General features: G+C 57.9%; 2 protein-coding genes and 1 long non-coding RNA gene across 3 annotated transcripts; 1 reads left to right on the top strand and 2 right to left on the bottom strand.

The window, feature by feature from the left end:
- Positions 1 to 2,883: 2,883 nt before the first annotated feature.
- Positions 2,884 to 4,464, top strand: LOC134481101 (uncharacterized). The gene is made up of 2 exons (XR_010056332.1): positions 2,884 to 3,171; positions 4,222 to 4,464. It is a non-coding gene; the product is annotated as an uncharacterized LOC134481101 (long non-coding RNA).
- Positions 4,465 to 5,848: 1,384 nt separating this feature from the next.
- Positions 5,849 to 7,026, bottom strand: Gp1bb (glycoprotein Ib platelet subunit beta). The gene is made up of 2 exons (NM_053930.4): positions 6,952 to 7,026; positions 5,849 to 6,720 (listed from the first exon to the last, which is right to left on the bottom strand). The coding sequence occupies exons 1-2, from the start codon at positions 6,959 to 6,961 to the stop codon at positions 6,110 to 6,112; spliced, it is 621 nt and encodes a 206-aa protein (NP_446382.1). The 5' UTR covers positions 6,962 to 7,026; the 3' UTR covers positions 5,849 to 6,109.
- Septin5 (septin 5) lies at positions 5,849 to 11,641 on the bottom strand. Its single transcript, NM_053931.4, has 11 exons — positions 11,289 to 11,641; positions 10,553 to 10,649; positions 10,370 to 10,456; positions 10,045 to 10,168; positions 9,820 to 9,954; positions 9,608 to 9,725; positions 9,422 to 9,523; positions 8,786 to 8,882; positions 8,566 to 8,701; positions 8,277 to 8,379; positions 5,849 to 8,159 (listed from the first exon to the last, which is right to left on the bottom strand). The coding sequence occupies exons 1-11, from the start codon at positions 11,367 to 11,369 to the stop codon at positions 8,103 to 8,105; spliced, it is 1,137 nt and encodes a 378-aa protein (NP_446383.4). The 5' UTR covers positions 11,370 to 11,641; the 3' UTR covers positions 5,849 to 8,102.
- Positions 11,642 to 12,156: the final 515 nt, after the last annotated feature.

The following is a 12,156-nucleotide window of genomic DNA, read 5'->3' as shown; positions in this document are numbered from 1 at the left end:
TGATTTTGCCCCGAGAGGTTTGAGAGTAGGGGCTTTCGGAGCCACTCTGGTGGAAGTGGTTGGCTAATGTACAGAATAATCATGGCACCCCAAATAAGGAGACGAGGGCTTTTGACCCCCAGACTGGAAACTCTGAAACAGGTACCTGCCAAAGATAGGTTTGCAGAGACCAGATACAGACACTGGAATCCACGGACCAGGGGTCCCTAACTGGGGGTCCACAGAGCAGAGGCCCACAAATAGGGACCCTTAAACAGAGAACCCAAGGCTACCTCATAGGTCTTGCCTCACATCTCCCACAGGTGACATCCACGGTTTCTTGTGTTCTCCCAGCCCACCACAGGGAGCTGTCCTGGGCTTTCCTTTAGGCTTTCCCTGCCCAGGCCCCCAATCTGCACTTCTGAAGGAAGGTGACAGTCTAGGTGTGCAGGTACCCTCTTCGTAATGCACACTACAGTCAACAGCAGGCGAGCTGAGACAGGTGCTGTCAGTGCTCCGCCCCCAGTCCTGCTCAGACAGAAGCCTCTTCCCCACGTCTGTGAAGACTGGCAGGAATTTCTTCTGCCGCATCTTTAAATAAACAAAGCACAGAGCAAAGCAAACTCCAGCCATCAAACCTCAGTGCATCACAATAGAGTCCAACACCAGGCAGAGCTCCTTTGCCTTTGGCCTGCCTGCAGCCACCTTCTCAAAGTAGAAGCTCCAAGCCCCTCACTGGGACACCCGTGGCCCAGACGGCAGAGGCCTTGGACAGCTCCACTGGCCAGCACTGCCTGGGGTCCTGCCTCTATCTCACAGAATCTCCTCTGCTCCCACATGGTTTTCCTTCAAGTAATGGGCTCCTGAGGTTTACCCTCACAAATTGGTTGCTGTGACGGGTTATTTCTCTGGGGTTCTGCTCACTCACCCTGGGAGACAGAGGGCCAAGCTGGTATGGTCCCCTTTTAGCCCTTTAAGTGCTATGTTACCTACTTGGGGGCTCAGTAATCCCATGGAGCTAGTCCCAGGGCCTTGCGTGATACAGAAGAAGACAGAGTCACACCCTGAGTGGAGAGAGGACAGGCTGGCTTCTGTGGAAGGTGCCCCTGCACCTTTCTACCATACATGGACCAGCCTGCGTCTAGAGCTCCTTGTGCATTTGGTTTACTTAGACAAACACAGCTAGGTGAGTCCCCCAGGATCACTGCGGTGAGAAGTATACCAGCAGAAGGAGGAGCTGGCCACTGGGAATGGAGCACGGGCCTTCACTCAGTTTGAAGTCAAAAGACCTGAGCTCCAGCCCTAAGTTCCAGCCTCAATCCCCACTGAGATGTCTCCAGTGATTGACTTGAGGGTTTGCTCTGAGGGTCAAAACCCAGGACAGCCATAGTCATACAGTGTCTCTCAGTCACAATCTTACAGGTTCCCAAGGTCTTTCCAGAGGAGGATCCCCTTGGATACCCCAACCCCATTCAGAGACAAGTTACAGGGGAAATCTGTTGTTTTGTTTGTTTGTTTACTTGTTCTGTTTTGTTTTGTTTTTTAGTGCACAAGTAACCTTGACTTCACGCATGGGCCCCGAGGGGAGCTCTGTGGGGACTGGGGCAATGGGCAGTAGAGCTCAGGGCTCAGGACTGGGCCTTGGGCTCTTATCAGCCTCTCCTACTGCTGCTGACTTCACACCTGCCTCGGCTCATGTGCGTGTGCGTGTTCTCGTGTGTGTGTGTGTGTGTGTGTGTGTGTGTGTGTGTGTGTGTGTCACACCTGGGGGCCCTACTTGACTCATCTTTCAGCACTCTTTGTCCAGCCAGCCTTCTAGGTAGAGAAGGTGACAGGGAGATAGAATGGAAGGAGGCATAGATGGCGTTTTCTTGAACGCAGCAGAACCCTAGAGACAGCTTCTCTGGGGAGGACCTACTGATCCTCACAGGTTCTGTGGGACCAGGGTCAGGCCAGCTCCCAGGGGTTCTCCTAAGGAGGACACATCACATCACGCCTTGTGACTTTTCTTGTCTTGGGGAAAAGAAGTCAGAAAGCGTGTGCAGCCGTTATAGAGAGCACATGGTATGGCGGGCTCCAGGCCAGACTGTACTGTCCAGGAAGGGGTGGGGGTTGGGAGGTCCCACAAGAGCTGTTTAAGAAGGGAGAGACACAGCCAAGGCCAGGCCTAGTCACTAGGATCAGTGACCCCCAAAGACCCTCACTCTACTGGGGGCACTACTCCAAGTGCCCCCTGCTGATTTATGGTCCTTCCGCGGGAGCTGAAGTTTGCTGTGCAGGCGTTGCACACGACTCAAGTTGGGGTCAGTGTGGTAGGGATGGCTCTCAGCTGGTTTCCAGATGGGCTTTATGGAGAGGGTACCTGGGGAACTCAGACACCCCAGCAAAGAACTGGCTGGTGTTGGAAGGCCTCTGGCTCTAGACCGTCTCCTGTCTCTGCTCCAGGCCTTGTCTCTGGGACACCGGGCCCTTGCTGCCTCTCGTCCACCAGTTAGCCCTGGGTGGGTGGGAGTGGGAGCTGGTGATTTATCACTTGCCGCCTGTCTTCCATCGGAAACGCTGGGGGTGGGCGCAGACGCTGTGGTGAGCTATGGGCCACCCACCCCAATGTTGTTGCTCTGTCTGGGTAGCAGTGTGGACCTCCCCCTTCTATGTGGCTAGTCTGGGGGGCCCCTACACCTTTCCTAGGGTGTTCTTGTGGTGGCCTTAAGCAGGTCAGCCCAGTTTCGAGGCTTCTCCAGGCTATAGAAGATTCATGGAGAACCCCAGTGCTACCCTGGTCACCAGGGTGGCCTAGAGAAGTTGGACCCTCTTTTTCTGAGTCTTTGGGCTTTCCCCTCATAGACATGGCAGGAGTTCTGCGCTGGTTGTCCTCAGAACCCCCCCATCCCCCCACAACAATGCACACAGCGGGGGTCAACGAATGTTTACGGAGCAAACATGGGGTGGGGGTCGCACCTGGATTGGCCCACGTCCTTCCCGCCTGGCGGAAGAGGTCCCTTATCTTTGCGGTTGACCGGTTGTCAGTGTGCCAAAGGATAGGAGGAAGGGGGACTGCACTCATCTTCTTCGCGTCTGTCAGCGACCTCGCAGTGCCCTCCTCTCCATCCCCGGAGGGAATGACCTGCCAACCCCTCTCAGTGCAGTCTGTGCAGTCTGAACAGTCCGCGCTCTCTCTAGGTGGACTGCCAGGTCGTCCCTATCTGCCTGCTGCGCGCCGAGCTCTGCGTCTTTTACGGATCTCTCGCGCCCTCTGGTGCTAGTTGGGGGTCATGGTGCTTGAGGAGAAAGCCGGGCTCAGCAACAGGCAGTTAAAAAAAAGAAAAAGAAGAGAGAAAGAGAGGAGGGCCAAAGTCCCCACCTCCGCAGCACGTATCTATTTCACAATGAGATAGAGGCTCTCTGCGGGAGGTCACCACTCTGTCTATGCCTAGGCTAGTCGCCTTGTAGAACCTTACGGAACTCCATCTATTCAGCTCTTTTGGCTGAATGGCAATACAGGCTGCACATGCGGCCTGACCTCTCTAAACATAGCTTTGTGCCCGTGTTAGCTGAGGCAAAAAAAATCTCTTAGTCGGAATGAGGTGTTACATAAGGATGAAGGTCACAGGATCGAGGGCAGACACACTGTGGTGGGCACAGGTGTGGTGGGTGCAGTGTGGGACATAAAAGCTGGGCCTCCCTTTCACGCTGAAGTCTTGGGAACCCAAGGAATGGTTGGGCAGTGTGGTGTAGTCACCTCTGACTTCTGAGCTCCAGGGTAAGGGACTCAGAATCAGTCATCCTTGGTGCTGTGTCTTTGAGAGAGGGCCTGTGACTTACACTCATCTGGGAGGAGTCCTAGACCACAGAGAGGACCATTTGGTGGCTGGGGAGGAGACTCCAGGGCAGGTGTGTTGTCTCTGAAGTGGATCACAATGGTGGAGGCTGGGTTGAGGAGGAGGAGTGTGTATTCAGGAGCACTGAGCTGGGGCCATCCACTTCCCCATGTTTGTTGGAGGCTGAGACCCCAGGCTAAGCACATGGAGGGTCAGCTTAGGGTCAGGAGTTAGAATTGGAGAAATTCCCGAAGCACTAGGTGAGCCAGCCACCGAGGCCAGGCTGGAGTCTTGGCACCAGCTAGCCTGTCAAGAGGGTCTCCTGGAGGAACTATGGTTACAGCTGCTCCATTAACCATCAAGCAAGAAGTCCAGCCCTGTGTCTGAACACATTGTGAAACCAGCCTTGTTTCTTTGCCAGCAGAGCCCTTCCTCTTCAGGACAAGGACTGGAAGACAGTAGCTCCTGTCCTTTGGGGTTCCCAAACCCAGACTCTCAGCAAGACACTCATCCTGACGCCTTCGAGCCCTGTGAGCAGTGTGAAGTAAGCCTGAGCTCCTTCGTACAACACCTGCTAGGCCCTGGAACCGTTCCCTAAAGGCCACCAGCAAGGAGAGCAGAGATCCCAGGGAGTCCTGTTGGCTCTGCTCCATTAAAGCCACAGAAAGGGATGGGAGCATGAAGTGCTTCTTGACACCTGGTTTGCTCCTCTGAAAAGCAGAGGGGATGCCCCTCCCCACACTGACTTTAAGGTGTTATCTGTGTTCCTCAACCAGGGGTTCTGTGGGTGACAGGCCACCCCTGGGGAGGGCCGAACAAAGAGGACCACTGTCTCTGATGCATCGATAAGGCCGGATGGACAAGTACACAGTTGGCTGCAGCCCACAATGGGCCGGATGCCCTGCACCTGCCCACAAAGGAGGAGGTGGCTTATGCCTCACGTCTGACTGGCAGCCTCTAGATAGCATCAACCTACTGGAGGGTCATCTGTCTTGTCCCACAAAGGCCAAGACAAAGGCCGTGTCAGCTACAGCCTCCCCGACCTGGTCAGTGGTGGTTAGAGGAGGCCTAGTGCTTTCCTGTGCCCAGACCCAAGGTTCTTCATCAGGACTGTCGGGGACAAAAGCTTCCAGTATTTATGGACACACTCAGGTGGGACTCACATCAGCGCAGGAGGGGGACCTCTGAGCCTGGTACCCAGGCTGGCTCCAATACTGGGGAGGATGCCATTCTGCTCCTTTGGTACCTGGGGAGGAAACAATGCCTAGTTTTTCAGCTCCGTAGTAGGGGGCAGACTATAAGAAGCTGGGAAGAGCTCTCTGTCCTGAGCATGGAGGGAGGGGACTTGTTGGAGAACCATGGCAAGGACAGAAATTGCATATTAAAGGCCTGGGCGGGTGTGCTGCAGTTGCTAGTCAAGGAGGCGGAGACTGGGGTAATATGTGGTGAGAACTGTCAGAAGGGCTGATACTGCTGGGGCTGTCAGATGGTGAGATGGGATGGGAAGATCTGAGGAAACTTGGAGGTCCAGGCTTGTGGGCCTGACTTACTCCACAGCACATTTCAGAGACTCTGCCGGTATGAGTTAGATATGTCTCTTGTCACTTGTCCTTACCTACCCTTCAGAGTTCAACTCCTCACTGAAATAGCCCATGGAGTCCCAATGGACCACAGACTGATTCAGTCACCTGTCTTTGAGTCAACCAACCCCATCTGTCTTCAGGGGCTCTAACACCTGTCCACACAGCAGGGTCACCTCAACTCCTGAGCTGTCCTTGAAAGGTTCTCCTGGCCCTGGTTGTCCACACAAGCCACCCCTCTGCCTGCCTGTGCTGTTTCAAGCCCTCGGTGCCAGAGAGACCTCCCTATTCACAGCATTCACACTGGGATGACCTCAGAGACAGCTGGGTACAGGGAGTTTTATCCATTGACTCCTGTTTGCCCCAGGCCAGTTTGGCAGTGGGTGAAGAAGTGATTATGTCCCTTTTAACAACATCCCCTCAGGCCCTTTCTAGAATTTGGCAAAGCCGGGTGGTACAGAAACCACCAGATGAGGAGGAGAAAGGTTTATTCAGTGCGGAGTCTGGCAGGAGACTGGACTGCTCCAGCACTCTAGGCTCTGAAGACTCAAGGTTGCCTCATTCTGGTAGTACTGGCAGCAGTTTGACCCCATGTGGATTCAGGCTTGCAGAGCTTGGGTCTGGGAAGTTGGGCAAGGATAGAGGCCAAGGCCGATCCAGGTGAAGGCGGAGGGTCCTCCAGCAGGGACCTGTAAAATTTGCAGGTCGTCGTTGCTCTGCGCCTGTCCTTTCTTAAGATGCACCACCTCCGGCCGACTCGGCCACCAGCGGGGCTGTGAGTGAGAACTCGCGGGTGGAGCGAGCGCGCGCCTGCGCGCGTAGCCTCCGCAGGCGACTCAGTAGGAGTGCCAGCAGCAGCGCGTGTAGCAGCCCGAGGACCAGCAGCGCTAGCTGCGCCACCAGAGCTCCCCAGCAAAGTAGGCCGGGCGCGCATGCGGCCCGCAGCTCATCCTCCGCCACGTAGGGCAGCAAGCGGCCACGCAGCGCCAGAGGCGCGACACAGCGCAGGTCGCGGTAGAACTCGCGCTCAGGGCGGCCGGCCAGCCAGGCGCGCAGCGGCAATAAGCGACAGTCGCAGCGCCATGGGTTAGCGCCCAGGTGCACTCTGCGCAGCGCCGGCAGCGTATCCAGAAGCCCGGGCGGCAGCGCCGTCAGGTTGTTGTCGGTCAGCACCAATTCTGTAGTGTCGGGAGGGAAGGCAGCCGGCAGCGAGGCCCAGGTCAGCCCGCGGCGCCCGCAGTCCACGCGCGTCTCAGAGCAGCGGCATGGCGCGGGACAGCCAGAGGCTGGGCGGCTGGGCGGCGCTAGCAGCAGAAGCAGCAGGCTCAGCGCCCCGCGCGGCCCTGGAAGAGAAGCGCTGGGATGAGCCGGGAGCATCTTTGGGAACGCCGGCGCTGCTCCCGCCAGCTCCTAGGGCCAGCGTCCCACGAGTCCGCAGGTCCCTCCACCCCGGCCACCCTGAGCGCTGACTGTAGTTTCCCTCCACCTCTGAGCCAAGCTCTTTTGCTGCCCATACTAGGACACCTTCTGATGTGGCTCTTCCCATAAAGTGCAGACCCGACCCCAGAACTCACGGGAGCCCATGGCGAGAGGATGGAGGCCTACTTCGTTCTGGAGTGGCGTTGGCCCGAGAGCCTGCCTGACTCCACAGCAACAGACCACAGTTCTGCCGCCTGGCCAGAAATAACTCCGAGCCGGCGCGCAAGGGCGTTGCAGAGGCAGATAGGGTACTATCTCCTGGGCCCGCAGGCAGCCCGGGCTTCCGCCCCCGCCCGCTCCCATGGGCTCATGGAACACTCGGACACTCGGTGCGACGTTCACTAACTTTGTTCTCCTGTCACCAGGACAGGACGCGGCATTCACAACTGAACAAAACGGAGCATGGGGTGTGTGGGGAAGAATCATGCGGGTGGAGAGATGGAGGAGGCCAAGGGCTGGAACCCCTGCGGAACAGAGCTGCTGGGAAGAAAAGACCTTGACCTATGGGTGGATGAAAGTAGTCATAGGGGACGTAGGGGACACCCCGTTCCTGCCGCCCCTGGAGTCCTTTAGGTAGACCCAGAAGGGGCGCGAGCGGTCTAGCGCATCGCGGCCCCGCCTTCCTCCCAGAAGCCTTCAGGTCTGGGGTCTTCCTAAGGGCCTCAGCCTCCAAAGCCCGCCAGCTCTGGTCCTGAACAGAGCATGATTTGGAGTAAGGGAGGAACCGGCCTACTTCCACGCTCAGTAGGACATTAGCATATGTTTCATAGCCCACTGTAACCAGCAGAGCAGGGCCTCCCAACTCCATCAGCGGCACTAGCTTGGGTAACAGGCCCAAGATTCTGCATCCACGTCCCTCCTCTACCCTGGTTTATTGGCCCGCTGCGGGCAGCGATCTTCTTGGAAGGGAGATCTTGGAGGTTATGCACAACTTGTTCCCTTAAGACAGGCGGGGAGGTGTGGGGTGGGATGGGGCATGAGTTGAGGAGGGACTGTGGTTCAGATACAAATAAATGACCGGGAAGGGTGGATGCTGAGAATAAATTAGGGTCATCTGGGGGCTGTGGCTCTGTGGCTCTAGGTCTGAATAGTCTGGTCAAAGCCACTTTGGATTAGGGTTAGGTCCAGGCCTTCTGAGATCCAGATAAACCCAGGGTGGAATCCAGGACAGTCTAGGATCCAGGGGTAGGAGGGGCCAGCCTGGAAACTGGCTGTCTATCCTTGGCGATGTGGACCGGGGCGGCTGTCACTGGTCCTGCATTTGCTGCTTCATCTTCTGCAACATCTCCTGCATGCGCCTCAGCTGGTGGTGGGGGCGACCCAAGTCAGAGTGAGAAAAGACAGTCGAGGTCTAGCCCTGCCCTCTGCTTCTCCTCCCCGCCCTTTGGCAGTCTTGGCCCCACTCCTGATTTCCACCCACCTCTTCATCCTTCATCCTGATGAGCTTCTCGGTCTCCGAATCTGGTGTGGGCAGTGGGAGGATAGGGATGGGGCTCTCCATGCGGCTGTCCTGCGTGAGTTTGCTGTGGAACGAGAGGGCCGTGCTTGTTGGGAGGTTCGGGTTAGGAGGGTGGGAGATGCCTGGCCCACTCCTACCAATGTCAAGACTGCTGGGCTGATTTAGGGACTGGAACTAAAGTTCAGGACAGGGAGGCCTTCTGTGGCACCAGGCTGGGGTGGGAGAGTCGGCTCTGGTGAGGGTGGCCCACCTGGTCATCTGCTGGATGCAGTGAGCACGGTAGTTCTCATAGTGCACATCGCACGTCACGTCTTTGAGGTCGTGCATGTGCGTGCGGATCAGCATGTTGCGTAGCTTCACGAAATCGCAGTGCGCCTGATTCTCCACTGCGGGCAGAAGCCGGCAGTGAGTAGGTGTCAGCCTACGGGAGCCTCCCACCCCTCACCCAGTGCCTCCTGCCTCTGTCTCACCTTCGACGATCCCCCAGGGGTACAGTCGCCCCCGGACCCGCTGCCCCTTGGCCTCCACCACAGTGTTGCTGCCGATAACGGCGAAGGGAGCACTTTCCTGGGGAAGGGAGCAAGGACCCAGCCCAGCCTAGTCTGTAAGAGCAGCTGGCTCAGAGGCTCAGGCCATTCCGGCACTGGCACCTTCCCCTCCCATGGCATGGCCCCTCTTCTGGTGTCTTTGCTACCCACTGAAGTCACAAAGCCTAAATAGCTCAAAGCCTTGGGGCATCTGCCAGGCTGTGCACTTCTCTGACACTGGATGCTTCCTGGGACTCCCTCCACCATCAGAGTCAAGACCATGCTTACTGGTAGATGGCTTTGCCCATCTACTTCTGGCCCAATGGCCCCAGTTCCGGGCTTAGCTCTCTGTCATAACCTCTCTGGCCTCTGGGGTATCCAAGGCCACCATCTTGGGTACTAGAGCTTGACACATCTCTGGGCTACTGGGCTGATTCTTGGAAAGCAGGTCAGAATGGTACCGATTCCTGCTCTCATGGTGTGCACCTGGGTGCTCAGCCCTCCCCCAGGGCCGTGTGGCCTCCAATGCCCTGCCCCAGCTACCTCCTTGCCCCCCACGCCTCCTGGCTACGCGCTCACCTTCAGTTCCCGGTCCTGCTGCTTGAAGTCTTCATCTTCATCTGAGTCACATTCTGGAAACTGGTACACGTGGATCCCAAACTTGTCGATCTCCTCTCGTATCTGCAGCAGGAGAGAGCTTTCGCTTGGCACTGGCCCGCTCCCCTGGAGGTTTTGGCCAGGCCCCTTGGGCTGTAGGAGACTCACCCTGTCCTTCAGCTTCCGGATCTCACTGGGAACCAGGCAGTCGGCTTTGGCGATGAGTGGAACGATGTTCACCTTCTCGTGCAGCGCCTTCATGAAGCCTACGTCCACTGGCCTCAATCTGCAGAGGGGGTAGGAGAGGCACTGTTGGGGGAGGGGCAGTGATGCAGTGGTGGGAACATCCACCCGATCCAGGGCACCTGACGGCCACACACCCATGTCCGAAGGGGGAGATGAAGTAGAGGCAGCAGTGCACCCGGTTGTCCTGGATGTTCTTGCGGTTGAGGCCGCTTTCATCACGGAAATACTGTTCAAACTGCTGGTCTACATAGTCAGTGATGGGCTTCCAGCTAGAGGGAGAAGGGAGCTGGCTCTGGCAGCTGCCGGCTAGGTGGCGGCAGGCAGTCGGGGCAGGGGGACCTGTTCAGAGCTGTCCTCACCACTCGAAGTTGTTCACTGCATCCCCAAAGCCGGGCGTGTCCACGATGGTGAGCTTCAGCTTGACTCCCTTCTCCTCGATGTCAACAGTGTGTTTCAGGATCTCTACTGTCTGGTTGATGCGTTCTGCAGAGGAAGGAGAGGGAGTGTTTGCAGGACAGCTCCACCTTTTTCTCTGGGCAGCAAGGAGCCTCGTCCTTACCCACCCTGGTGTCCCGGCCTCAGTCTCTGTCTGACTGTGTGTTCTGGGCCACTCCTCCTCACCACCAATGGGGACCCTTCCCTCGGAGGGAGCAGATTGGTGAGGGCTATATGAAGACTACTCACCCTCAGCACTCAGCAGTTTCCGGTCCTTGTACAGGTCAGTCAGGAAGAGACTGTGGACAAGGGTAGACTTCCCCAGGCCGGACTCACCTGGCCATAGGAACAGTGATAGAGCTGGATTAGATTGGGGCTGAGATGGTCTGACCCACGGCCTCATGGGCTCTACCTAGAAGTTTGGCCACTCACCGGCTACCATGAGTGTGAAGTCGAAACCCTTCTTGACTGACTTGCGGTGCACCTGGTTGGGCAGTGTAGCGAAGCCAACGTACTGCTTGTCGATGTCCTGAGGGCGGGGGTGGTTGGGGCAGATCAGTGGCATATCCTAGATCTTCAGTGGAAGCCTTATCTTTTATGTTGCTCAGAGGAGCAGAAAACATAGCCCCTAGCTAGGGGCATTTCATCAACAACAACAAAAAAAATGGGGTGAGGGCTGAAGGGCAGAGGCCGGAAGGTAGTGGAGGAAGTGGCAGGGAAAGGCCCCCCCACCCCACCCTCAGCAGAAACCCAAGACTTGGGTGGGGAATGAGGAATAATGTCAGCCCCACAGGGCATCCCCTGAGGTGGGTGTTGGGACCCACTGAGACCTCTCAGACACATTCAAGGACCTCTATCGGTGGAAATAGCCAGACCTCAGCACAAACTCATCCCCGGAATACCCAAGGGTGGGTGGCTTGTCTGGCCCAGATCCAAGCCTGGGGGTGGTGGTTCCTGAAGCAGCATCGGAGCGAGGGCTATTTATAGACTGCGGTACTGAGCCTCCCACACCAAAGGGTCTGCGCTGCCTGCACTTATCCCTAGTGGACATCTGCCCCAGGAGCCCCTGCCACCTACAGCAGTAGCCAGAGGGTCTTGGCCAAGCAAGACTGCACACATGACCCAGATTCCACCCTCTCTTTCCACGCACACACACAGACACACACACCTTGAGCCGCCTCTGGGCCTGGGTGCGCGGCGACAGCAGCTGCTCCACCAGGCGGTCCTGGGGTGCTGCCAGTGAGTCCATCGCGGCGACCCCGCAGACCCTGACGGCCTCGTTCCGACCCTACACCAGGGTCAGGCCAGTCGAGGCCAGCGATCTCGAGCGACTCGCGCTGGGTAAATTTGCTCTTAAGCCCTCTTCTGCCTCAGGTTTTGAAGACGCGAGAACTGAAGCCCGGAGGGGGAGCGTCGCCCACCCGGTAGGCCGCTGACCTCAGAAGTCTTGCGAGCCATTCCCTTGCCTTTGCCCGGGAGCCGCGAGCCGTGGCCGCGTCGAGGCTCAGCAGGCGCTCCAGTGCGAGCCCGAGGCGGGGCTTCGTGGGCCCACGGCAGCAGCGGAGGGGACCGCCCCGCCCGTCGTCGCCGGGAAACGGTCGCCTGGAAATTGGGCCGCAGGCGGAGCCTCGAGAAAACGGCTGCCATGGGCAGGGCCCGGCAGAGGCGCGAGGGAGGGGGCGCCGCGTGGATCCGGAGCGCAGCCGTGGCACCCGAGGCCGCGTCCGGACCGTCCGTAGGCGGCCGGCGAGGTGTCTGCGGTCGCGGAACTGCCTCCGGGACGCCGCGCCGCTACTGCCCACCAGAGGGCGCTAAGGAACGCTCCGGACTCACGCACAGCCGCGGGGGAAGCGGCCCCAGTCAACACCCAACACCTCGCTCTCCGAGCACTTCACCCGAAAACCTGAACCGTGCCTTGGTGACCAAACTGCCGACAGACACACCCCTCCCTGCTCCTTGGGGCTCACTCTTTCCTACACCGCACCCTCCACGGGCGCTTGCACTGGTGATTGGGGGACTTCTTTCCCTATTGGTAT

This window comes from Rattus norvegicus, chromosome 11 (genome assembly GCF_036323735.1).
Source record: "Rattus norvegicus strain BN/NHsdMcwi chromosome 11, GRCr8, whole genome shotgun sequence".
In the NCBI taxonomy this organism is placed as follows: Eukaryota; Metazoa; Chordata; class Mammalia; order Rodentia; family Muridae; genus Rattus; species Rattus norvegicus.
The sequence above is the reverse complement of the archived record's forward strand: the minus strand, read 5'-3'. Positions and strand labels throughout refer to the sequence as shown.